Genomic DNA, 27,041 nt, shown 5'->3' with positions numbered 1-27,041 from the left:
TTTTTTACCACTAGGTGTTATTAAAATATAATACAAAAAAACGGTCTTGATACCTGTCATCATATTTCAAACATTATTTAATAAAACACAAAAAATAAATCATCAGAGATATTTTCAGATGCTCTGAAAACAAGGTAGCATTGTTGAGCTACAACACAGATCTACACCCACTGGACAAGTTATTAGATTCACCTGGCTGGAGTAAAGACTATGAAAGTGGTGCTGAGTTACTCCAGTGGTACTTTAGACTCTGTCTGGAGATGTCCAACTGCATATACACTCGCGATACTTTAGATTCATTATAGGAAAAATGTCTATAAAAGGTGCCCCATAAAAGTTTTGCGGGTGAATGTAGTTCACGTGTCTTTGCAGCAGAAAAAGCTTATTTACATGGTAAATAATTTTCAAACTTTTCAATCAATGAGCTTCCAACAGAAACATTGAAACATACACAGAAAATGTGTTTTCAAAGTAAAGAAGAGTACATTCAGTATTTCCACTCCTCATCTGGATATCTTTTTGCGTAAAAAGTACCCTCTTGTTTAATCAAAGCTCAAGATCTATCTAGTTATACAAGCAAATTATTACCGTCACTTCATGTTACAAATTATTTTGGGGTAAAATATATGAGTCATTTAAATCTATACCACTTTTATTTGAAACTTTTAAAAAGATAAATCTTCCTAAATATTTTCAGTTTGGTGGAAATTGAAAATGTCTCAGATTAACAACCCCAAACACAGTTAACACCACAGCCCGTTTAAACTAACAAACATCTCCTAAACGTCTCCTGTGTTGTGAAAAGGTGTGTCACTCAAGAAACAGTGAAGTGTTGAGTCAAAATATATCAGTCCCACACAATATTCTTCTGCCCGAACGGTGTCATTTTCGAGGAAAAGAAGGGAGCGGCTTCTCTGCTGCTCATAAAATACATCCATCTGGTCAAAGAGTCATCCCTCCAGTGCAGCGAGAGCAGAGACCAGGGCGTCCCCAACATAAAGGATTACAAATCTCAGTATAAAGGGGCTTTTCCTACTGATGATCAGTGAAACACATTACTGTAAAGAATCTGTTTCATTTTAGATGGTAAACATCAGCACATTAGTCTCACCTGCATTCTCCCTTGCTGCTCCTGCGTTTTCTTTACAAAAAGACCCACTGATTCAGTCTGTGACAAACCTCTTCAACAAGTCCTATTTTACAGATATCTTCACTGCAGTCACATGTTGGTACTGGGGTTCTCAGTGACGGCCAGGTGGAAGTACTCTGGAGGGCTTTCCGTCTGCAGGCTGTTGTTGGTTTCTCTGCAATGGATTTTGGTGGACAGGGTCTTCCTTTTTTTAAAGCTGTCTCTTCCTCCTCCACGTTTCTTCAGACTGGACACGATCATGTCTGCAAGATCCTGCTGGAGCCGCTGGAAGTTCTCCCTGAGACAGCAATAGTGAAATTGTTTTTATTATGGCTAGAGATGTACCAACCGGCCATACCCATTCACTTCAGGTATATTCTCTCTCATGGCACGGGTCTGGACCATTTCCCCTGGTACAAAACGTACCGAACCAATCGCAATGGGGGAGGCCTTATGCGATGACCAAGATGGCCGCAGAGTTGCTAATGAAAGCTGGGACCAATACGTTTTTGCTTTAAAACTGACAAGCAGTGAACGGCTGTTGACGGTTTGGTGCTCCTACTTCACTCTACGCTATTTTGGATGTGTTTTGTTAGTCTAGTTGTTTGTCTGCCTGCATCACGTTTTGTTTCTCAAATTGGTTGCACGTTTGTCCGAAAGGCTTCCAGGGGCAGTTTCTTCTGTTTCTGATGGAAACCAAAGTCTTATCCAGAGGAACAAGACTAGTTTTATTGATCGAAAAAGAAATGAACCTGGATGGCTGCAAAGCTGATCTTTACCAATTACATCTACCAATTATTTTAAATTAAATTTGGGCAATGCCAGTGTCTAGTAATTTGTATTTTCTACAACACACTATACATGTTCCTCCATGAGTTTTTTTTTTTTTTAATGTACGGGTTGTAGAAATTTGCTTTTTCTGCTGTTTTGTAATCACACCGAAAAACTTGAACACTCTTTTCCATGACTGCATAATCACAATATGCTTACTAATATTATACTACATTATAATCATCAGCTTCTGAGCTGGAGCATGTCCTATCAGTATCATCGAGTATTGACTCAAATATTCTCAGATACGGAGTTGAGACCAGTCATCTGGGACAATAATAATAATAATAATAATAATAATAATAATAATAATAATAATAATAATAATAATAATAATAATAATAATAATAATAATAATAATAATAATAATAATTCTTTCCATTTCCATTTCCATTTCTTTCCATTCGGTGAATCTCAAAGTGCTACAAGAAAAAGGTAAAAAAGTCATAAGATAAAAAAATTAATACATTTGGCAGATCATTGATCATAGCTGGCGTATGATTTGCTGAAAAGGTGGGTTTTAAGTCCTCTCTTAAAAGAGTCAATTGACTGTGGTTCTCTCAGGTGGGCGGGGAGGGCGTTCCACAGTTTAGGGGCAACGGAGCAGAAGGCCCGGCGGTCTCCCATAGTGACCAGTTTAGTCTTGATGGGTTTGAGGAGGTTGTTGTTTGCTGAACGGGTGCGGGTGGGGGGCTGAGTATGGATCAGCTCCTTGAGGTAAGGGGGTGCGTTGCCGTGGACGCATTGGTAGGTGAGTAGGGAGATTTTGTATTCTGTCCGGGAGGAGATGGGGAGCCAGTGCAGTGAGTGGAAGATGGGAGTGATCTGGTCGTATTTGTGCACTCTCATCAGGATCCTAGCAGCACTGTTCTGTATGTATTGAAGCTTTTGAAGGCACAAACAGATACAAACATTTTGTGTATCTGTAATCATGGCATATGAAGGAAAATCTTACATTTGAACAGCAAATATGCTAAGTCCAATAAATCGTTAAGAATTTCTGGTTTAAATATTTTCTAAATCCTGTGAAATGTTTGAAAATAGATGACACTTTACTCACGCTGTTGGTGGTGTCTGCAGGTTGTATTTCCCTCCAGTCGTTCCAGTTAACCAGTACGTCATCTCTTTTCCTTTTCCCTGTGAGTCAGACGTATATTGACAAACCCACAGGAAATTTAGTGTCCTATTGATGCTGGGACTGCCTAGCATAGAAAAAAAAAAATCAAATCTCACCTTTAGGTACGTCTCTCCTCTTTTTTCAAACTCAAACTCGCACTCTGTCCTCTCCAGGATGTTGATGGTGGACTGGCTCACATGAATTCTCAGGGCTGGAAGGGCATCAAGAATATCCGCCCATCAGACTCAAATTCAAACCAGAAGCTGCAGCTAAACAGTGTCAAATTAGTTAAAAACGTGCACGAATCACTTACGCTGGCTTGTAGACTCCATGCGTGAGGCTGTGTTGACCGTGTCTCCAAAGAGACAGTAACGAGGCATCTTGTTTCCAACCACTCCTGCTGCACACGGACCTTGACACAAATACACAAAAGCAGTTTACATCCTGTTTTTCATCAATAAACACGCATCGATAAAACAGAAAGGCAGAGGTGGATATATTTGTTTTAATATATTCTCTTATTCATCTATTTAAAGAAGAGACAATGCCATAAATTGGACAGTCTAGCTAAAAAGTTTATCATCGTCATTTCTTCTATCAAAAGTTCCCTCTCAGAGGAGGTTTTCCTCTTTTTCTCACATTTCTACAATTACATACAAAATTCACGGATGCTTTAGTATTTTGTTACAATATTCTGCCCAGAAATTGAGTTGGAAGATATTGACAGGGAAATTTTCTTTATTATGTCGGGACGTTTTTTTCAATAGTTGATGTACTTCTTGCATTCTGCATAGTTGTGACAAAGTGGTTTAAAAGCCCAAAACTCTGAGACAAATTCTCTCTTTTTTAACGCATTTATATCCACTCTGTGATATAGTACAATAACTGTATGATGGATGATGATTTATAAAATGCAATATTTGTTTTTTCAGTTGTTTTGGTTTTTGTTTAAGAATCCTCAGTTGAGATGGTCCATGGTTATGTTTTGTTCATGTTTTATGTAAAACATCCACTAGATGTCATCAGCTAAGAAGAAATGAGTCATGTCCACGGACTTGATAAAACATTGTTCTACTTAACATTTAATGTTGAAAATAGAAGAAGAAAATGCAGACAGTCAGGAAGGAGAAATGGATGAAATGTGTTTGAAAGAACAAATACATGAAGATTTAGCAACATTTATTTTTAAAATATATTTATATTTACTATATAAACTATATTTGAGTATTAATATTGTACATTTTTCTCATAGTATTCACATTACCTCCAAGACCATCCCTTATATACATTTTTCAACACTTAAAGACTTACAGGAGCTCTTGCAGGCAAGAACAAAGATCAATCTTTAACAGTAAATTCATTATTTTGTACCTGAATGCACTCCAATACGGATCCAGAGAGGGATTCCAGGTAGATGTTGCAACTCAAAAGTCCCCAAAAATGACAAGATGTCCAGGGCCATGTGGGCAATGTCCACGGCATGCTTGTCACCATTTCTTTTAGGTAATCCTGATGCAACCATGTACGCATCTCCTATCGTCTCTACCTGAAACACAGAGGAAAGGCAAGGCACATTTACTTATAAAGCACATTTCACATGACGAGCATGGACTCAATGTGATCAAATACATAAACAAACAAACAAAATTACAGGTTTACAATAACAGAAACAGACAAAAGTATGTACAATAATTCCATTTTAACAAAAGTGCGATCACTCAGCCAACCATGTAGAGTTTACTCAAACGCCTGTGCAAAAAGGTAAGTTTTTAGTCTGCTTTTGAAAGTGGGCACTGTTGGAGCAGACCTTAGTTCCTGCAGAGAGTGTAGTAGTGACTGAAAGCACCGTGAGCAGATCTAGTGTGGATTCTAGGTATGATGAGAAGACTTATTTGATGATCTAAGGGATCTGTCCAGTATGTATTCAGTCAGCATGTCAACCATGTAGGAGGGAGCTAAGCCATTCATAGATTTAAAGACAATAAGAAGTACTTTAAAATCTACTCGTTGTTTAACAGGGAGCCAGTGAAGAGAGGATAAAACAGAAGTGATGTGTTCATACCTCCTGGTTTTTGTTAGAATTCTGGCTGCAGCATTTTGAATAAGCTGGAGTTTATGTAACACTTGCTTTGTTAGTCCTGCAAAAAGTGCATTGCAATAATCGAATCTAGAGAGATAATCTGGAGATAAAAGCACGAACCAACTTTTCAGAGTCTGATTGTGACAGAAAGCATCTTACTTTAGATATATTTCTATAATGATAGAAGGCAGTCCTGGAGACATTAGCTATGTGTTTCTGGAAGTTAAGATCAGCATCTACAATAACACCCAGGTTTTTGACAAGCTCACAAGGTTTTACTGACAGAGGATTTAACAAAGGGAGAATATAGGAGAATAAGGGAGGTCCTCTTGTGTCAAAGTGTAAGAAACATCATTATTCATATAGTTATGCAATGATGTATCTCAAATAAACTTGAACTTGAATTTGATATGTTGCCTCAGAGCACTTGGACCAACTAAAAGAATCTCTGTTTTTTCCTCACTCAGCTGTAAAACGTTTGTTGCCAATACTTGATATCTGCAATGCATTGAATGAGGTCATTGACTGGGCTCAAATGATTGTCAGAGAAAATAAAGTTTCATCAATGAAAACAAATCAATTAATCATTAATAACATGAAAACCCCCAACCTCTTCAATTAACTCATTGCATTAAATCTGAGTCGGCACTATTCCACAAAACTACCTTGTAGACGTCATGATGGTCCAAGATGCTGTCAAAGTTCTTGTAGATCTCGTTGAGCATGTCGACCACCTCCATGGGCGTGCTGTAGTGGCAGAGCGTGGTGAATCCCACAATGTCGCTGAAGTAGATGGTCACCTCCTCAAACAGCTCCGGCTCCACTCTGCCCGTCTCCTTCAGGGACCGCACCACTGGGCTGCAGACGGAGAGAGACAGAGAAACAGAGAAATGTGGTTCTAATGAACAGCTTTTAAAGACGTTCCATTTGCAACATAAACCATGACCACAATTATTCAGATGTAGGTTTTGTGCAATCTCAGAGTGCCAGGTGCGGTTAATAAAACGACATCAGTGACACCATTCAATCGTACACAATCAAATTCAGGTAAAAGTTTGTGTGGTGGTTTCCAGTCAGGGTCGCGAAGGGGTGCGCGAACCGTGCGACCGGTGTTGTGCCAAAAAGTGATTGCCTGCCAGAATCTGATTTCTCCCCTGAAAATGGGTCTTTTTACCTGCCAAAAATTGATTGAAGGCCAAATACAATTAATGAAAGGTTGTTTCTACCTAAATATGATTTGATCTCATTCTTGAGCTTCAAAATATAAACACTAGAGCTCACATGATTGCTTTTAACTCTTTTAAAGGACAATTACAACACAAAATAGGCATTTTCACCTGCCAAAAATTTATGGAAGGCCAAATACAGTTACGGTAATGAAAAGTTGTTTCTGCCTAAATATGACTTGATCTCATTCTTGAGCTTCATAAACTGAAAATCTGACGTTTTAGCGCTATCGTTCAACGGAGTGTCTGTGCGCGCTCCGCGGCCAGAAATCAGAAGAAATCAGATTCTGGCAGGCAATCACTTTTTGGCACAACACCGGGACCTCGCGCTATGGGCCGTTTTTTTATAATTTTTTTTTTCAAATTAAAAAAAAAAAAAAAAATCGTTTTTTTTTCCTTTTTTCCCTTATAAATATCAACAGTCACATTCCATTACAGACCTAAATGTGTACTAGTCTGTGCATATCAATAAATATATGTGCAATGATGCGCGTGTCTGTTGTTCCATACAACTGCGTCAGACCAAGCGCAGACACAAGCTGCTCTGATCCAGACGGTGGAGTTGGAACAAACTGTCACACAATGACGAGAGAACGAGACAGATTCAGGAAATTTCCATCAGGGGATGAAAAAAGAAAAAAAACTAAAGAAAATGGAAGAGTTCAATGCCTCTCTGAAAGGCTTGTTTGATACATTTGTTACAAAAATCACCGATCCGACCGGGTCTCAAGCAGCCGTGGGGCCCCGCGTCGAGGCAAGCCCAGATGATGATGAGGCAGGGGAAGGTATCCAGTATTTTGCTAATTGGAGAGTTAAAATTGCACATATAGACACCCGATCCAACCCGAAAAACCCCAAAATTTTGCAGGGCCCCCCCCCGGCCATTTCGCACAGGACCTCGCAAGTCTCCCAGACGGCTCTGTTTTCCAGTGCACAGTTTCCCCTGATCTTTCCTGAAACTAAATCTGATTAGGGCAGATTTAAACTTGAGGCTGCTCTGTCCCCAGCGGATAAAACATACCGGGGCAGCAGCATGAAGTTCAGGTGATCCGCTCGGTCCCTCTCAGCTTTGTACAGAGCCGTCCTGTCCTCCACCAGGTGCTCCAGAGTTTTGGAGTACATCTGCAGACGGCGGATCAGGTTGTCCATGTACGTCTCAGTGGCTTGGTTGTGCAGGTTACTGCAACACAGTAAAAGTGAATATCGCCATTTCAGGGATTCTTGTAATGTGGGATTGAACCTGCATGAATGAGAATGTGTTGGCATACCTGAAAATCTTTCCCAGCGTTAATTCTATTTTTTTGAAATCTGGTCTCCGTTCAGGGTCTTCATCCCAGCAGTTCTTGATCAGTATGTATAGCTGTATACATACAGAGAGAGAGTACTGTGTTTTATTTAACTGACTGTTACCACTATTATTAGCTTTATATGACTCTTCAATGTCCGGGGGCATTTTTCTTTTTTTCTTTTTTTACCTCAATCTCTCTGTCTGATGCACCTTCGAGGGTGAAGTCAGGTCTGAAGAAGTTGTTACCTCTGGGATACTGCACCCTGTCCATTTTCTCTGAGGGATTTGACAACATTGAGTGAATCGTGGAGAAAATTCCTTAAATACAAAAAGACAAGCTTCCCACATTAGGCTTACCGGCATTGGAAGAGCACGAATGTGTGTAGAAGGGCGGTGCCCTCAAAATGATCTCATGGGCGATGATGCTGTAGCTGTAAACGTCACCTTTCTGGGACACCCCGTCTTTGCGAAGGTGTTCTGGGGCTGTCCACACATCTGTAGGGAGACGACAGGCTGAGCCTCCTTGTTAACAAAAGGGATTAACATCAGAGATGATTACAAACCCAGTCCCACCTCTGCCCGGCTCCAGGATGGTGTTGCAGCCAAAGTCTGTGATCTTCACCACCATGCGGTTGTCCACAACGCAGGTGGTGGATTTCAGGCGACCATGGACCTGAATATTACTTGAGTGAAGATACGACATGCCCTGTGGGAACACATACATCAATCAGAGGCTACATAGTGGTTGTTGATTGACATGGTTCAGGGATTTGGGCTCTCTTGTGTTCTTTTCTGTGGTATTTTTGCTCTGGAAAGTACTCTGATTTCCTTTCCTGCAGTTTCTTTCTCACTCTGCCTTCCTTGATTATTCACTCCTCCGGCCTGTGTTTACATGTTGGCCTTTTTTTCTTTACTTTTGGTATATCCTGCCTTTGGAGTGATTTTTCTTGTTTTTGCACTGTTTGATTATGTTTGTCTCCTGGTATACTGTATTTGGGTCCCACTCCCTTGTTCCTGACATTTATTGTATAATCATATTCAATCAGGTGAACTATCAGCTGTTTATTCCAAAAAGATCCCAAAAAACTGATGAGTATTGTTGTGCTGTATACACGCTTAAAAACAAGATATTAAAAGGCAGTGAAGCTGCTTTTATCATACAGTGTTTGTTCTGAAAACATATTAGAAAAACAGTTAAACGAAGTTAGATAGAGATGCAAATAGATTTGGTCACAATCAAACCTTTGCAATGTCATACATGACAGATATCTTGAATTCCATGTCCAGGAAGGTTTCATCAGGGTACGATATCCTGTCATTAAGAATGTACTAGAAAAGAAATGTAAAAGATAAAATTAATGTTTTATCGCTTTAATTGCTCTGCTTACAGACGGTATTTAGTTGTTTGCGTGAGTGTGTATTTGTGCAAGCATGAGACGAGGTGCATTTACGCACACGCACCATTAATGATCTCTAAACTGCATGTCATAAATCATGAGGTGGACAGGAAAGTGATTGTGAGTGTGTGCAGTGTTGAAACAAGTCCACAGAGCTCTGCCATAAATAATCTGGTTGTCAAGCGGCTTGAAGTTCAGAGAAAAGGTGCACCCGAAACTCTCAGTCTATATGTATGTTAAAACAAGAAGCAAATATTGTAGTATTTAGTACTAAATGTGAAAGTCATTTAATACACATTAATGACTTTAGTAGAAAAGCAAGGATTTGGATAATCAGAAGAGTAAATGCAAAACATCAACTACTAATTTGTTCCTGTGCACTAAGATGAATCCCGATTTCATTAGCTTCCCAAGTTAACCTTCACATGTCATTGAACAATCGTACAGGACAACAAGCCAAGGAATGTGAAAAGACTGATAATCCCCCCCGACAAGGAAAACTGGCCACGGCTGAATGTGACATGCTGTGTGGCGTCCTCTTACCCTGAGGGAGCCTCTCTGACACAACTCAAACACGCCGAACAAGCCATACTCGAAACTCACGGTGCCATAAAACTTGGTGAGGTTGTAGTAGTCAATGTGCATCAACTGGAACATGGAAAGAAAGATATATATAAAATGAGAGACAAACGTATTACATATATATATATATATATATATATATATATATATATATATATATATATATATATATATATATATATATATATATATATACATATATATATATATATATATATTTATCTCACCATATTAAGATCAATTTTCTGCTTCTTGTTGAAGTTCCCATCTGGGTGTTTGAGCTCTTTCAAGATTACTGGCTGGAAAATACAGAAAGTTATCACAGTGAGAAAATGTGTTTTTCATAATCAATCGCTTCTTATTAGTCATAAATAAACCCAAATTTGTTTTTGGATGGTTATAACACTGATACCTTCTTGTCGTAAAGGCCTCGATGAGTGTAATACGTACTGTCCCTCCTCTTGTCTCCATCAATCTGCACCACAAACAAACAAAGCAAATCTGGATTAGAAACCAGTAGGATCCAACACACGACACGTGACTCCACTATAGAGGCCAATTGCATTATGGGATATAGTAGCACATTATCATCCTTTTTTTTCCACATACTGCAAACTGTGCGATTGTTTGCATTCTTACGCAAAATTCGTACATACCAGCGATGTGCTGATCTGATATAAATATCTGATATGGGGCTTGATGCTGCGCTTTAAATATGAATGATTATAATACATTATTTATGAAACACACCCATCATACATTAATGGTGCAGGTGGAAATAGTACAACAACTCATAAACTAATCTAATGCTAAAAAGGGTATGTAAGAAATAAAATAATAAATAACAATTTCATACATTAATGGCAAATGATCAGTTTCTTCCAGGTATCAATGGTATCGGTAGGGAATCGGAAATACTGATCTAATACAGATCCAGCTGTGCTGATATTGCAAAAAATCTAGTATTGGTGCATCTGTATTTTATTGTAGTAGTAAATGATGTGGTTTCACATCATCTACCATTACTAATGCCCTGTTAGGGTAGGACCAGGGGTCCATTTGTTGTTTGGACCTTTAACCCTACATGAATATCAGTTGGACCCATCCTTCAATGACGTGTATTTTCTGCAGATCTGTTTGCTGTGATAAAGCATTGCATTTAAAAAAAAAAGTGTCAATTTCAGATGAGATTTATGGCTTAATTTCTTGGATTTAACTAATCAATTCAACACAGCCTTGTCTCTCGTGTCAGATCGCTTGATCTTTTATCAGCCCGTAGTGATATCTTGGAGTTCCAGTGATGATCCTCACCTTGAGATTTATCTCCTTCTCATCCAGAGGACCAATCAGGTGCGGATCAATGTGGGACCACTTCTTCTGCATAAGACGCTCTTTTCTGTTCTGTCTATAATAATTTGCAAACATTAAACACATACATGATGATTAGATTGAACACATTTACTTGAAGAACATGCAACTATTAACTATAATAATATTCCTCTGTGTTTGAAGGATCTTAATCACTGATGCCCTGCTCTTCTGTTGGCTAAATGCTGCAGGGTCTGCTGCATCCTGTCAGATTTTTTATGATGTAAAAATGCTGTGTTGTGCTTGGAGTAATGTAGGTGTTAAGAGGGTCTACTGTTTACCTGTAGAAGATGAGCGCGATGACTGTTACCACCACGACACTGACACCCAAAACAATCACAATCACATCCTGATCAGTTAAAGCTGCAATGAAACACACAAAGATGTTAAAAAAATAATAAGGCTGTAACTGCGATGCCTCACACATTCAAAAGTTTTAGGTAGGCATGAAGAAAACCTGATACATTGATAAATTCTGACTCTAGATCCCATTTAAATCAGATCAATAAATGGTGTCAACCTTCTTCTTTTAAAATAGCATCAATTGCTGCAGGAACGTCTGCACAAAGGATTCGGGACTCTGGTCCGAGAGGACATCAGCTGGCCATTATTGTCTTATCTGGAATATTTCAACAATAACTTCACACCCAGCATACCTCCAGAAAAAAACATCATTCGAAATAGAAGTTGATTTAAAAAAATATGTTGATGTGTTTTTAATTGGTTTTAAAGTGTTTACTGATTAGTTGAATTTCTCCAAGATTTCCTTGAGGGGCAGGGGTGCCCGCTTAAACAAGCGCACTTCCTGTTTCAGGTCAGAAACGCAAGCTTCAAACCAACCAAGCAAGGAGAGATTATTCAAGTTTTCAACTATGACTAATTCAGAAATCCAGCCAGACTCGTCCAAGGCAGAATCAGATTGGGATTATTAAAGAGCATATTGCAGGTTAGAATTTTTTCAAAAATGATACCTGTCCTTATGTGAAAATGACTATGTGAGAAGTTAATGTAGGATTTAATATGTTTTACAAGACATAAGGGCATGTATTCAGAGGAAAAAGTGGCTGATTTTAGCCAAGCTAATATGACACCGCGTCATATGACGCCACACCAGGGAGACGTCTCCACAGCTGCCCCATCTGACTGCCCAGACCCCGTCCACACGTAGCCGGGTATCTGCTAAACCGAAGATATTTTCCTACGTTTGGACCTGTCATCCACATGAAAACGCAAATAAACAAATGTTTAAAAAAAAACTCCAGGCAAAGGGGAAGATTTTTGAAAACTCCGTTTATGTAGATGCGTGTAGACAGAGACAACCGGAGTTTTGCGTTTTGGAACGTCACATTATGCTCCAAAACAACAACAAATCTGCTCTGAGTCTGACGTCTAACGTGCGACCCAGAACTGATCCACCATCTGTCCTCCAAGCTATTTATTAAATAAACGGTCTCTGCTCTTGACACCGTTACACCGACGCGGAGCCTACGCCGTAGGGTACGCGGCGACGCGCAGCAGGGCTGCAGCTGGGCTGCGTCGATAACACGGCAGCTCCGTGGTGGGACCATGGATCTGACACGGGGGGAGTCGAGCTCGTTACCCGAGAATGAGACGCGGCTCCCGGGAAAGCTGCGCAGCAGGGCTGCAGCTGGGCTGCGTCGATTAACTCGGCAGCTCCGTGGCGGACACGGGGAAACTCCAGCTCGTTACCCGAGGAGGAGGCGCGGATCCCGGGGAAGCGGCGCAGCAGAGGCGGCCCGGAGGCTGGAAGACCAGATGATCTACAGGTTTGGAATGCTTATGAAAGTGGTCGAAAACGCAGATCTTCGGTTATGTGTGGAAGGTTTTTTTTTTTACAACGATGTAATGTGGATACAAATTATTTTATAAACGAGGGGGGAGAAGTATTCGGTTTTAAAAATACCCGGCTATTTCGGATGCTTTTAATCAGAAAAAAGAGAAGATAATAAGCCTGTTTTCTGTTTAGAAAGTACAAACATAGACAGATTACAAGTACTCACCCGTTTTTAAGGAGTTATTTTCAGAGTTTCTTTCAGGAGCACGGAGCAGGAGTGCTGCAGTGAATAAAGGATTTATGGTTCCGCGTAAAATCGACGGCGTAGCCTACGGTGTAGGGTACGCGGCGCACGCAGCGTTCTGTGCGGGTCTGCGTTGGTGTAACGTGGACCCATAAATCAGCCTTTTAAAAAGCGAGTTTCAGCTGTCAATCAAAAGAACGTGGGGGGACTAACGGGTTTCGTAATTATAAGGCTGTGGCCTGTCATATTGGTGTGAATACACATTCACAACCTCTTCAGTGTCACAACTAACATTAAGATCCATTATTTTTCCTATTGTTGAATTCACCGCGCTCCCCAATGCGACGTCACTTCCGGTTCAACTTTTTCAGATGCGGAAGTAAAATACTCTCACAAAAACAACTCCGGAGGTCACTGTAGTATATATTTATGCGTATTTCAATGAAAATTCAGTTCCTACATTATTTTCCTACACATTGATTCACAGGGGTCTCCAACCTGCAATATGCTCTTTAAAGTCGTCAACCAGACGAACTGCAGCAACAACGACCTCTGCAAGCGATCCAGCTGCAGCAAAAGCAATCCAGTTAAAGCGGGACACATTTCACTGCATCCTCAGGACCTACAACCCATTTCTTCCAAGACTTCATAGAAACAAGTGCCAAGTGGCTTGTGTGAAGATGCTGATCGGGCTGTCATTGTCGTGTTGCCAAAACCTTTGCTTCCAAAATGTGACACTCCATCCATGTATATCTTACCACTATACCAGCTATGTATCTGTTTTTGATTTGCTAGATACGTGTCACGATGCAAAGCTGGCAGCTGTCCTTTAGTTTAATCTGACCAATCAAGGCAATCACCGCCTAATGACGCAGTTTGTTGAAGCTTCAAAATGAAGTTTTGGGCCACAGTTTGCAGCACTTGGATACACAGTATTTATTTTGCTTAGAAAAATAACAAAACCTTTCAGTCTCTTCTCAGTCTCAATTAGGATTTGGCAAAGAGTAATCAGTGAGAAGAAGGGCAAAGAGCCATACTGGACTATAAGATGGAAAGGATATGACTCAGACTTCTTACCAAACAGGATGGATGCAAAGTTCAAAGTGGGCCAATACAGGGTTAATAAAACATAGTGACCTCTATGAGGGGGCACAATGTGACAATTCCAGGATCTTAAAACTCGATATGGACTAACCAACAAGGATTTGTATAGATTTTTGCAACTAAGACATTACCTACAGAAAATAACAAAAAGGGAAGAATTACTACAGGCATAGTGAAGTTATTTCTACTAGGCTATAAGTCAGACCCTGGACGTGACAACATATCAAGGATATATAAGTTGCTGCAAGAACTAATAGGGAATGATACTGTATATATAAAGGAGAAATGGGACAAGGAGGGTAATATAAAGATGCAGATGGAAACATGGGGGGAAATAATTGCACAACAGTGGAGAAGTACATCTTCTCTGTCTTCAAGAGAATTTGGGTGGAAAAATGTACTTAGGTGTTTTAGAGTTCCAGCACAGAGGATTTCTCGGGGAGGAAGTACATCTTGCTGGAGATGCTATGGTGAGAGCAAGGCAACACATTTCCATGTGTTTTGGGACTGGACGGTCATTTCAAAATATTGAGAGGAAGTTAAATTGAACATGGAGAAAATCATGAAAATAACGATCGCGCCAGGGTTTGAGACACTGTTTAAGACTGGACACTGTGAAGGGACCGGGAAACAAATATATACAACATTTAACTACTATCCAGTAAAAAAGCAATCACAAAGAAATGGTTGGCAAAAGACTCTCCTACATTATGTAAAGGATAGTTACATAATGGAGAAGCTAACATTTATTTTTAAGTTGGAACAAGAAAAGTTTGAAAGTTACTGGGAAATTTGGTCAATCTACCTACAGTAGCAACTTATACTGGTTAAAGTGATAAATCCACCCCTGAGTTCTTGACCCCACTTAACTGGTTCTGTTTTTTGTTTTTGTTTTAATAACTACATAATTATAATTTATTGCTATACTATTCTATACTATAGTATATGTTATACTATGCTATACTTTATATTTTCAGCAAACTATCTTTATTTCATTTACTAATATTATCACTTGGGTTGTTGTTGCTTGTGTCATCGGTGATATTATCACCCCATGATAAGATACTGCTTGAGGGAGAAAACATGGACGAAAGATGGGGTACATGGGGCAGATACATTTACTATTATAACCACTGTTATTATTTAACTCATTATCGTTTTTGTTTTTTCTTTTTGGGAGTTGAAAGTTACCGATGATTTTAGGTATACATAAACCTGTATAGGAGTGTGGTGACAATGTAAGTGCTTTTGTAAGGATGTCCTGTTATTTCAATTCTATTTTATTTGTATTTATTTATTTTTTCTTTGTCACGTCTTTCCCTTGTCTTCCTTTTTTATTTCTTAATCTTATTTTTCTTTTATGCGTGGATGATACAGGACCTGCTGGAGGTGAAAGGCAGGGGCTCACCCTGAACAGGTCCATCACAGTCCATCACCGTCCATCACAAGGTGGTGGTACAGTATGTGGACAGACAACCGCACATGTTTGATCTCACTCTTAAGTGCAATGCAGAACCACCAGCGAGCTTAACGTTCATGTTTTTGGCATTTGGGAGGAAACTCCAGTATCCAGGGAAAGCCGAACCCACTGAAGAACGGGGAGAACATGCAAAGTCCTCACAGAGACCAAGAACCTCCTAGCTGAGGGCCAACGGGGCTCACCACCAAGCCACCATGCTGCTTTTAAACTGATAATATTTATCATTTGAAAGCATTACTTCAGATTACTTCTTCAGAGCTGCAGAGCTTTTCAAACCCTACAGAGAGTTTTATGTTGTTCCAAACATTTTACCGTTTGACCTTGTAGGTTCATCACGAGGCAGACGATTATTGCTCCAAGGCAAGGTGGGGTCCTGGGCCGTTTTATTCATCACTGTTATATTTCGGGATGTATCGATCACCAACAAGGTTTGGTACTGGAGAAGGACAAAAGAAGAGAATGAAAACAGTTTCATTCCTGTTGGTTTTGCTGTCTGTTAATGAACAGTATAGTCTCACCTTGCCGGTGTCGGCTGATGTGTAAATGAAGGAGACGTTGACATCTCTGTCACCGTGCTCATCAAGCATGTAGTGTCCTCCCATACCTGGTTCCAGCAAGCACATCCACACACAAACACATTAACAGATAGTTGCCATTCTCATTTTACTGCTGATTAAATGATTACCATCTTTCATTCACTCAACTTTCTATTTTGGAATGAGTCTAATTAATCTGAATTAATGATAAAATCTAGCAATGAGAAAATAGCACAGCTCAAAAACAGGGCAGATTTTCTTTATGCCAGACCAGGAATTACAAATACAAATTTTGAACGTTTTATTTAAATCCTCAGTCATTTGATACAAGTTATTCCAATAGTTGGCTGTTCAGTTAAAGGTATCTCAAGAAAAAAAAATCGCACTAAAAAAATATTAAATATCATTGTGTTTTCCTCAATTTTGTAAATCTCTGAGCTCTTTTTAAGAACATTTCATTTAAATAAGCAGCCTTGCTTTGCCTGTGGCAGATGTAAACAGGAACACTTACAAAACCTGTTTGGCACATTCAATGAATTCAACACTAAAGATCTGAGTGTTATCTCTGGATTACACAATCCTGAGTGGAAATGAAACAATAAATGATCCTAGTTTGAAATGAAACCACCTTGTTTTTCTGACCTACAAAATTTCACACTAATGACCGAAACTAATGCAAAGGTTTATAGCACGGCTGTTCACAGATATTAAGCGCTCCAATCAGCTCATGTTTATATATCCACGAACAATAAAACACGCCATAAAACACAGGCAAGTATTATTAATATTAACTTGACACTTTGGAAGGTGATTTCCATATTGAACTGATCAGATTGTGTGTTAATTGTGCCCAGGAAAATCACAAGCTTTCAAACCGATTCGTAGTCCTTACATTTGTTGCAAAATCATGTAAACATCTAGGTAAACTAAAGGTGATATCAGTATCATTTCTTAATACTCCACATTAAATTGTCACCAAGATCCTTTAACTGTCTATTGTTTATTTTTGGCTCCTACTGCATTGATCAAACCAATCATTAATCACACACACCACTAAAAGAAACGTTTCCAAACGGGTGGACACTTTGAAGCTCGTCAGTCGTCTCCATGTTTCGCTGCGTTGTGTTCTTGAGCATCCGTTCTCTAAGTGCTTTGCCTAATAGCAGAGCCCCGTCGTAGTATCCAGCCACGTAGTCGTTGATCTGCCCATTGGATTAAAGGTCAGAGAAAAAAAAGATGCTTTAACTCTCTGGCAGGTGTGTTTTTTTGTCCCTTCATGACGGTGTTTGAGTGGGATGCAGCTTACCGTGCTGTTACTGGACAAATTTGATCCGTGGGCATGATAATTCCTCTCTGGCAGAGTGACAACCACCACTTTTTCCATACCCGGAGTGGATGTTGTGTTGACATGGTAGTGAGGACTACGCAAGGTTAAAGGTTGCATTTAGAATGATGCTATTGTGATTTCTAGAGTGGCACTGAAGATTAAAATATAAAGATGGCAGGATGAAATGGCGTCCAGGCTTACGTGTAAAGGTCGATGAGAATAAACATGATGTCTTCGTGAAGTTTTTCTTTGTGGTTCTCCTGTATCGAAATAATGTCAAGTACGCTCCCACATAAAATGAAAACTGAAAGAAAGAAATGAGTTTGAGCCGTGCTTTTATGTTTATTACATTCTTTACACATTGGTTCTAGTATTATAGTCTGGGCATGCAGCTTAAATCTGGCACATGTTTAAAATTGACCAATCTGAGGTATATGTTGTTGTTATTATATATTTTATAGCTCGGGAAAAAAACTTTTGAAATATTTATTTACATGTCTAAATAAAGGTTAATTATAAATGTGCTAAATAAATAAAACACCCACTGTTGCTGTGTCTCGTTGAAGAAAGCAAGGCCTTGTTCAGTTCATATTCACTACGTAGCATCTCTCTATTTGTTTCTCTGCTAAAGTTGAGAGAAGCTGCCTCCAATGCATTGATGTACCTGTGGCAAAAGGAAAGAGGCCAAACAAAAATCCGGCCCTTAATAGAAGGCAGAATTAAGCTACAGGTGTTAATAAACTTATTTTGTGTTGGCTCACCAGAAGCAGTCTTCAGTATAATTGACAGTCTTCTTATAGATGTAGACTTTGTTCCAAACATCCTTAAATTCCAGCTTTTGCTTCATAAAGGTCACAAGTGCGTCGGAGACTTTTCGGGCTGGAGGCAGAATGCGGGTCAGGTTGGGTTTATAGTTACAGGAGACACCAAAGCTCCCGGCAGAGATGATGGGAATGCTCAGGGTCAAGCCAAGGTCTTGACTGTGGCAGATAAAGAGAGCAAAAATTCAAAAAGGAAGAAGCTGATAATCTGTATTTTAGTCTTGAAAAACCAAATCATACTTACTCTACTAACTGGAAAGTGGCATAAGTGCAGGAAGGTCCCAGCATGATACATCCAACTTCGTCAGTACTCTGTCAGAAAGTGCAGGACATATTACGACGCAAACATTTAAAGGATACTGTATGTCATAAATTGTGCAAGCCAGAGCTCAGGTGTGTTCTTTAATCCATCGAGATTCATATATGCTTTTATTCTATATTTAGGTGCTACTGTTTATCTTCTCTTCCTAAGCTTTTTCCACCTTTTCCTTAAACACATCCTTTGTAAACTCAACTCAATCTTTATTTATATAGCCCAGTTTCAAACAACCGAGGTTGACCAAATGTTGTACAATTAAAATCAGCTGAATAAAAGCCATATTTTACAAATGTAAAATAAACAGAATAGGATGAGTACAAAATACAAGAATACATGAAATAAAAAATGAGAGTAAAATAATGAAAAAAAATTAAATGTGTTTGAAATAAAATTTTGCCAAAAACCACTAAAACTAATCAAAAGCCAGGGAGAAAAAATGTGTTTTTAAAGCCGATTTAAAAACCTCAAGCGATCGTGCAGATCGGACATGAAGCGGCAGGTTATTCCAGAGCAAAGGCTCCGTCACCTTTGGTCTTCAGTGTTTTGGGGGCAGCCAGTAGCAGCTGATTGGAGGATCTCAATGACCTGGCAGGGTTGTGGGTATTGAGGAGCTCAGTCAGATAATGGGGGGCTAGTCCATTAAGAGCTTTAAAAACAATCAATAAGCTTTAAAATCTATTCTAAAAGCAACAGGGAGCCGGTGCAGCACAGCCAGGACAGAGATATGTGGTCACGCTCACGCTTGCGGGCGGGAGGGAGACGGCAGCTGCGTTTGGTACCTGCTGTAGGCGATGCAAGAGAGAGTGGTACTGGCCAAAATAAAGACAGCTGCAGTAATTCAGTCTGGTGTTAATAAAAGCATGGATTACAGTCTCCAGATATTTTTGTGGCAAATATCTTTTTGCTTTTGATAAAATCCTTAAATGATAAAAACAGTTTTTTATAACTGAGCTGAGTCTGAGCTGCTGTGAGGAAGCAGAGCCGATAGCAGACTAGAATCACAACTTAAGCATCACGTGCCTCCATTGGATTCGGGTTTATTCAGGGTTCTGTCATGGGTGGTACACTGGAAGCACATCAGCTTTCTGTTTCAGGGATGGATGCCCCTTCAGTGGTTTCATAGCAGACAGAAAACAGACCAAGAAACTGTTATGGTTTAGCTTTTGTATTATTTTGATGTTCTGCATTCTTCTTGTATGCATACATTTAAATCCCTTTCATTTTTGCCCATTTATATTACTTTTGCTTCATGCACCTGTTTTGTGTGGAGCTGATCTCAGCTATTGTTTACTCAGTATATAAACTAAGTTGTCTGCCAGACTGTTTAAGTTCCTACTGTACAGTATGTGAGCAGTAATGTAAGCTTTTGGTTCCTTGCTGGTTTTATCACAGAATGCTCCATGTTCTCGATGATGTTACACGCACAGTGTAAAATCTGTTGATGTGCTATTACAAGAAATGACAATGGAAATGTCTTTTTTATGGCTTCATTTTCAAAATTAAGCCATGTTTCCTCACTGGGTTTCCAATCTCTTTTGACTGGTGTGTCCCCGCCAAGAGATGAATTGTCCAGACTTCCACACTCAATGTTTTTGCAACATAAATGTGGGGGAACTTTTTTATAGACTTTGGAGTTTTAATTATCAGTTATGATCTTTCATAATTACACAGAACAGCATGTATCGTTATTGTTCCATCACCTCCTTGGAGACAAAACATCTCCTTCATCGGAGCTGCAAGGACTCAGTGACAAAAAGACAACCTCAGACATTTATTTCCTTTGGGGTTTTTTAAGAAATCTTTTGACTTGACTATTGAAGTGTGAATAAAACCCTAAAAGTGCATCGTTTTAATTCTAAAGATAAAATGTGCTGTTGTACTGTTAATTATTCTGCCAGACGGGTCTGATCGGCTACAAGTTTGTCCACCAGGCACCAGCTCTGCAGATGCCACCAGAACCAGCTCTGACAAGAAGCCCAAGGACCTGAAGGCCACAGTCAGTTAGCCAAGCATCGTCTGAGGCTCCCGCTGGTACTCATTTCAGCTCAAGTACTTGTTCTCTGTTGTGACAACAGAAATGAGGAGGGATGGATGGATTCCATCAGGATCCGTCCCTTCGATCATAAGCATTAGAGGTTAGCATGAGGTCAGGCGGCGTCAGAGGCTTCAAAGTGGGTGACATCACAGGGGATTTTCCAGTTTCTCTTATGCAGCGTATGGTGTGAATGTATTTACCCCCCTCAAAATAGTAACTATAAGTGCACGGGTTTGCGATATGTAGGATAGCCTAAGAAAACACCTTTTTGCATTCAGTCCTGTTTCCTTGGTTCTTTCTCTCTGTTATGAACAGCTTTTAATCATCAGACAATCGTGACACGGCCACAGCAAAACCCGCTTTGGCAATCGGTTTGTTAAATTAACTCACAGTTTCAATCAACCCTTTGCCCTGAAAGGCTGCTTTATTAAAGGCCTTGATTATACTAATCTAATGTCTCCAATGATAGCGCTCTGGCCATGGAGCAGTAGGTAACCCATGGAGCAGTAGGTAACTGTGTCAGCTCCAAGTCCTAGGAAACTGGTGAGAGTTGTGCACATGGCAACATAAATAAAAGTAACATTTAATGCAAAAGGAAAGTATTACATGTAATTAAAGAGAGAATTCTGTTCTTTAAAAGAGTTCAAGCACACTTACATGAAGCTTTTTGAGTATGGCCACCCCCTCACAGGTGCTGCTCCCACAGCCCTGCCTGTTGTACACGGTGGTGTTGAAACCATTGTAGTTGGCCGTCAAAGTGAAGTTTAAGCCTTGGTTCATGGAAAAAAGATAAGGGTTATTAATATCAGAAATTAAGTTATTCATCTACTTAGGTTGTTAAGATAAGATTAGACTGATGGCATTAACAGTAAATATATATATATACTGTATATATATATATATATATATATATATATATATATATATATATATATATATATATATATATATATATATATATACAGTATACAGTATACACGGGTTGAGTCTTTTTTTTCCAAACAAAGAAGATTTAAGGGGGAAAAGATGTATAAATGCATGGACAACGCAAACCTCTTGTTTATAATACTTTTAGTTTTTTTATCTTGGCAATAACTATTACCTGCCAGAACAGGTATCTGCTGTCGTTTCAATACTTTGGTCTTGCTAAATTCCTACAGTAGTAAACTAAGGCTTTTAGAAAAAGGGGGAAAAATGGGGTCTGAGTGACAGTGACAGCTTAACTCAATTAATTCAATCAAAATAATCTTGTAAGTTTGTTCCTTGTAGGCACACTTCTCAGCTGAAGTTTTGTTTTTAGTCTTAATTTGATTTTTTTTCTCCAGACCAAAAGAAGGGTCTTAAACATTTACATACAGCTGCTGATTAGTCTTTCAGTGGCATATGAGTTGTAATGTTAGTAAAACAGAAGTTTCATTTTCCATTGTTTTTGCCTCCATTTCCATCGTTTTCTCACCACCCATCTTGTTAGTTATTTATTGTTTATTTTCATTTTTTCAGGGTGCTCCTTTAATGACGACTGCATTTGTCCTTGAGCAGTTCTGGCTGAACCAAAACTCTTCTTCATGTGTTAATGAACCGAACTCTAATAACTGCATACACAGAAACCTGCATTGATTCCTAACCTTCTGAAATTTCAGCAGATATTCATTTGGATGGAAACCTTTGAGTAGGGCCAATAAGACAGATGGACACATTCAAATGAGACAAGACGACAAAGAAAGCAGCAGAGACTGTCATTGTAAAAACATACAGTCACCTGTTGCCAACCTCTTTCTATAATTCCCACATACAGTACGAGGAGCCAGGTCTGCTCCATCTTTGTTTCAATACACTTAGGGCCTGGTTTACTAAGATCCTAAATAAAGAGTACTAAATTGCGTGTGCACTGAAAAAGTTTGCACGTGCTGTTGTTGTGTGTTTTGCGGGTGATCAACTAAGAATGCTTGCGCAATTGATAACAGGTGCAAACCGCAGTATTTAAATGAGGTGTTGCATGTCTTACGGTTTGCGCCATGGAGAGTTTGGATGGAAAGCAGGATAGTCGCAAGCGCAAAATGAAATTTGACGAGTTGGAGTTAGAGATATCAGTGGAAGAGGCAAATAAACACATTCATGAACTACAACAAAGAAATTTAAACATTACCAAAAGAAACGCAATATGGGAGAAAATCTGCGATAGAACAAATGCAGTTGGTAAGACAAAAAGAACGACAGATGAGGTTAAAAGAAGGTGGCAAGATATAAGGTGAAGAACTAAAGAAAAAGTGGCCTTTAATAAAACTATCTGGTTTTCATTCATTCCAAACAAATTTACACGAGTCCGAAAGACTCTCTCTCTGCGTATTCTTTAATTTTGGCGATGTCGCCTCCTTGCCACAATAACAGCAGCCATCGGTGCGTAATGCTGGGCAGATTAGCACCTTCCTTCCTTTATTAAATACAGACGCAATCACAATCCCCGCAATTACTTTCAGGCTTGGTAAATCTCATTGCGTGTGGTAAATGAACCTATTTGCATTTTCCCCTCCCAGTATTTAGCGCTTTCTGGCGGGTACGCCCCATATTGATTATTCATCAGGGCAAAAGTACTAAATGAACAACGTGTGCTATTTTTCTCATTTTAGAGGCGCAGTCCTCTTTGCACGCTGTTAGTAGATCAGCTTGCACATTGGTTTGCGGGTGCTGTCAAGTTTGCACACGTTTTTACACACGCAAACCTTTAGTAAATCAGGCCCCAAATAACATGTCATTTGAACACCAACTGGTCGAGGCTGAGAACTACGCTCCTTGAGTCCTCCCAGGGACCAGATATTTTGTTGAGATCACAATATATCATCGGCTATAAGACCCGCAATGCCATCATTACAAAGACAATGACCCAAAAAAAACCACCTGTGGAGACTGCGCTGAAGCTTATTTCACAAAGATGGTGAGGCTTAAGCAGGACAGCGAACAACTAACCTTGTTAGTCAGTCGAATGTTGCTGGACAGCACTACTTGTTGGGGAATAAATGTTGCCTGTCATGTGTTTTCAGCTTCTTATAGAGCCGAAATTAGTTAAAACACATGTAGAAACTAGGACAGAGATGCAAACCCAAGGCGGAAGTGCCAAAAACTGTTCCTGTTCCTTCAATAGCTGGTTCATAGTAGATCCAGGACCCCCAGACCTGCATGTTAAAATGCCAAACTTGAAATTGGCATGATTGACATTTGAATGTCAATCATGTACTATTAGTGGCAACCATTGTTAATGGCATGTGCAAAAGTCTGTTTCCCCTCTTTTAATCTAATAATTTTTGTGTCAAAGAATAATGAAAGTCATCTGATTGTATTGGGTCTTAGTATTACACAGTTACGATGTTAAGTGAACAGAGACATGTTCTTTTTTGTTAAGACTTCTATTATTTACTAACAAAAAATTAATTTAAAAGGATAAGTTGCATCCTGGTGCTGCTGATCATCAGCCCTTGATGAATTGATCATCAGCAGGCATGCAGACCTCAATGAAAGCAGAATGTTTTGACTGGTCTGAAGAATTCAGGTGAGTGTTAACAACTATTTAAGAGGATCAATTAAAATGAGTCTGGGGCTCATCCTACGGTTGAGGATTATTCACAAGCGGAAAACATTCAAGACAGTTGGCTTCCCCAGGAGTGAATATCTCAGCAAACTTACTCCCAGGTCAGACCATACAAAAGGTCAGAGGAAACCCTGCAGACTTTACTGAGTATGCTAGTTATTAAAGTCAATCGGTGTGTTTCCATTAGCGGGGGTTCCAGGTTGTTTTACCAAGAACAGCTCTGGAAAATTTGCGGCGAGCGGGGTGGGGGGGGGCGCTTCCCTGTTGAAGGAGAGACTCAGCTCGGTCTAGAGGAACGTGGTGGCAAGTGTACTGATCAGGTATTCATAAATCAGGTGAACCCAACTCACTAAAACCATTTGGAGCAGAAATATTTTTTTCTTTTAATATTTTTATCCTGATTTTTATCACCAGTCAGTCCTGGGCATTGCTCCCTCTACCAACCCTGGGAGGGCCTAGACTGAGCTCAGGTCTCCTCCTTAACCTGAGGAGTGAGCAGGCCGCATCGTGCACCAGACTGGGTGGGAGGATCACGTTATTCCGGCCGGATCCTCCCCACCCCATGTGGCGCCCCGGCTGGCCAGAGGGGGCATGTATAGCCCAGGACTGTTGCATGTTTTTGTGAGGGTAGCTCACATTAGCTACCCAAGGGAACACGGGGAGAACATGCAAACACATGCACTCAGCGCCCACAGCGTCCCCGGCAGGAATTGAACCCAGGACCTTCTTGCTGTGAGACTACTTCTGTTTGAGTTGTTTCATCTTCTCTTTCTTCTCTTGCTGCATTCGTCTATTTCGTCCTCTTTTATGCTGCCGGCCATTTCCAAACGGCAAAAAACAGACCATCACGTGATAAGTGGCGTTATTTGTTTGGTCAATGGTTCTTTTGTGGTGCTACAGTGTGATGGAGACATGTGACTGAGGGGGTGAAGATAGAGGGTCCTGTCTGGCGGGTTTACCAAGAACCCCCGCAAATGGAAACACGCTTCATGTCAGTACAAATAGTATTGTTGATTTTATGTTATCTCAAGTCTAGTATATATATATATATATATATATATATATATATATATATATATATATATATATATATATATATATATATATATATATATATATATATATATATATATATATATATATACATATAGAGACAGAGGGAGAAAAAAACATACAGTATACATGAACTATGAATAAATAAATGGTTAAATAAAAACAAAACTATCTCTGTCCTGAAAAGTTTGGCAGGGCAACTAAAACATGAGTTTTTCATCGTATTTCTATTTTCACTACAACCTAATTGCCTGATACAACTTTAAAGTGACTGCTTTATTAGGGTTTTGTTGCTTGTCAGAAACACAGACTGCAGGATTCTTGTGTGAAAGAAAGTAGACTGTGTATATCTGGGTCTCATGCTGTGTATATGGAGCAGTTTTTACTTGACTAACAGCTCATAAAAATCTGGATTTCCTGTATTGTTTCTTATTGTTTTGTCATTTTTTTATCAGCATTTTATGAGACTCTGTGAACCATTTTGCTTGTGTTTGTCTATGTCCCGTGTTTATGATCAGTCCATACCATTTTTGATGTTCTCCTTTCTATCCTCTTCAATGGCTTCTTTCACGGCGGCCTCCACAAACGGACGACTCCATTCGTACGTGTTGTCTTCCAGCAGTACAACATTCATGATGTATTTACGCTCGGACTTCAAACAGTCATCCAGCATGTTGTTGGCCACCACCATCATTATCAGCGCTCCCAGGACCAATACACTCGGGCTGTACATTCTTGATACTCGAGACTTTCCCTTGTTTCTTAAAATTCTGTCTTTTCCACTTTCTACATGTCAATAATGAATAAGGTGCTACAGATAACTTGGAGGAAGTCAGTTTCTACATTTGTCCGCCAGAATAGATCCTCTTTGTTCATGAAATAGATCCAAAACCAGAAGTGAGCAGGTCTCCTCGGTGAATAAGCAGAAGTTGCACCTGTCTTTTGATTTACTATCCAACATCCAGATAAGAGACAAAACACGCTTTTGAGGAAGATCCCACCCTCAAATCTGGTAATTCAACAGAAAAATTAGATTGAAGACAAAAATAGAAACAATTCTACTTCTTTTTCTGCTGAAGTTAGAGCGTGAGATCGATATTCCTCTAACCTGGCTGGTCCAGCTATCTTTAATGGGTTAATAAACAACTGGTATGTGACAATCTGTGCACGGCTCAAAGGGAGGGGAGGGCAGGAAAAAGCTCTCACGCTCCATATGGTCTCACACCTCACTTAAGAGACTTACTGAGCTCCTCGGCGTGATTCCTTCCTACTCTTTACCGTCTGAATAAACACAGTTTATTTAGATGTTACCGACAATTTTATAATGTAAAACAGGACATAGCGTCTTTCCAGGACTTGGGTTTGAGCTCATCATGGTTGGTCATACAGTATATCATAATTGAGTAATAAAAAATTTTAAAAAATCACCTGTTTAACAAGAGCATGTAAGAGTCACATTTTCAATTTTCTAACATACGTTGACATATTCTGAGTACTATTTTGAAGCCCAGGAGGAGGAAGCCTGCCATGTTGAGAGGGGCAAAGGTCACGCTTTTGCAAAGCTGATGGATATTGTCGGCTATAAAAGCAGGGCGGATTAAGCCTGTAAAAGTCAGCTCGTAAACCGATGTTACTGCATTTAAAGAAAAAAAAAACAGATTTCAGTCCACTCCAACACAAAATTCAAATCAGTGTCAAATGTTAGATGACAATTAAAGTTACAGTT

The 27,041-nt window shown here is 39.6% G+C and overlaps 1 protein-coding gene across 1 annotated transcript; it reads right to left on the bottom strand.

Annotated features, from left to right (window-relative positions):
• Positions 1-81: 81 nt before the first annotated feature.
• On the bottom strand, positions 82-26,429 carry gucy2ca (guanylate cyclase 2Ca). Its single transcript, XM_061710956.1, has 27 exons — positions 25,841-26,429; positions 21,337-21,449; positions 18,570-18,637; positions 18,266-18,484; positions 18,050-18,168; positions 17,706-17,808; positions 17,484-17,598; positions 17,229-17,379; positions 16,160-16,245; positions 15,954-16,077; positions 11,300-11,381; positions 10,962-11,055; positions 10,063-10,125; positions 9,878-9,949; positions 9,612-9,716; positions 8,914-9,000; positions 8,245-8,377; positions 8,029-8,166; positions 7,859-7,947; positions 7,652-7,743; positions 7,405-7,563; positions 5,823-6,015; positions 4,449-4,623; positions 3,391-3,489; positions 3,194-3,288; positions 3,021-3,097; positions 82-1,427 (listed from the first exon to the last, which is right to left on the bottom strand). The coding sequence occupies exons 1-27, from the start codon at positions 26,046-26,048 to the stop codon at positions 1,220-1,222; spliced, it is 3,267 nt and encodes a 1,088-aa protein (XP_061566940.1). The 5' UTR covers positions 26,049-26,429; the 3' UTR covers positions 82-1,219.
• Between the last annotated feature and the right edge of the window lie 612 nt (positions 26,430-27,041).

Source organism: Cololabis saira, chromosome 21 (genome assembly GCF_033807715.1).
Source record: "Cololabis saira isolate AMF1-May2022 chromosome 21, fColSai1.1, whole genome shotgun sequence".
NCBI lineage: Eukaryota > Metazoa > Chordata > Actinopteri > Beloniformes > Belonidae > Cololabis > Cololabis saira.
The sequence above is the reverse complement of the archived record's forward strand: the minus strand, read 5'-3'. Positions and strand labels throughout refer to the sequence as shown.

Excerpts from the sequence above, each read along its gene's own strand:
- gucy2ca (XM_061710956.1), bottom strand. The coding sequence starts at position 26,048 with ATGTACAGCCCGAGTGTATTGGTCCTGGGAGCGCTGATAATGATGGTG. Across the intron at positions 17,809-18,049 it reads TTCAACGAGACACAGCAACA|TTTTCATTTTATGTGGGAGC; the intron begins GTGGGTGTTTTA and ends TCTTTCTTTCAG. Across the intron at positions 3,289-3,390 it reads CATGGAGTCTACAAGCCAGC|CCCTGAGAATTCATGTGAGC; the intron begins GTAAGTGATTCG and ends ATGCCCTTCCAG.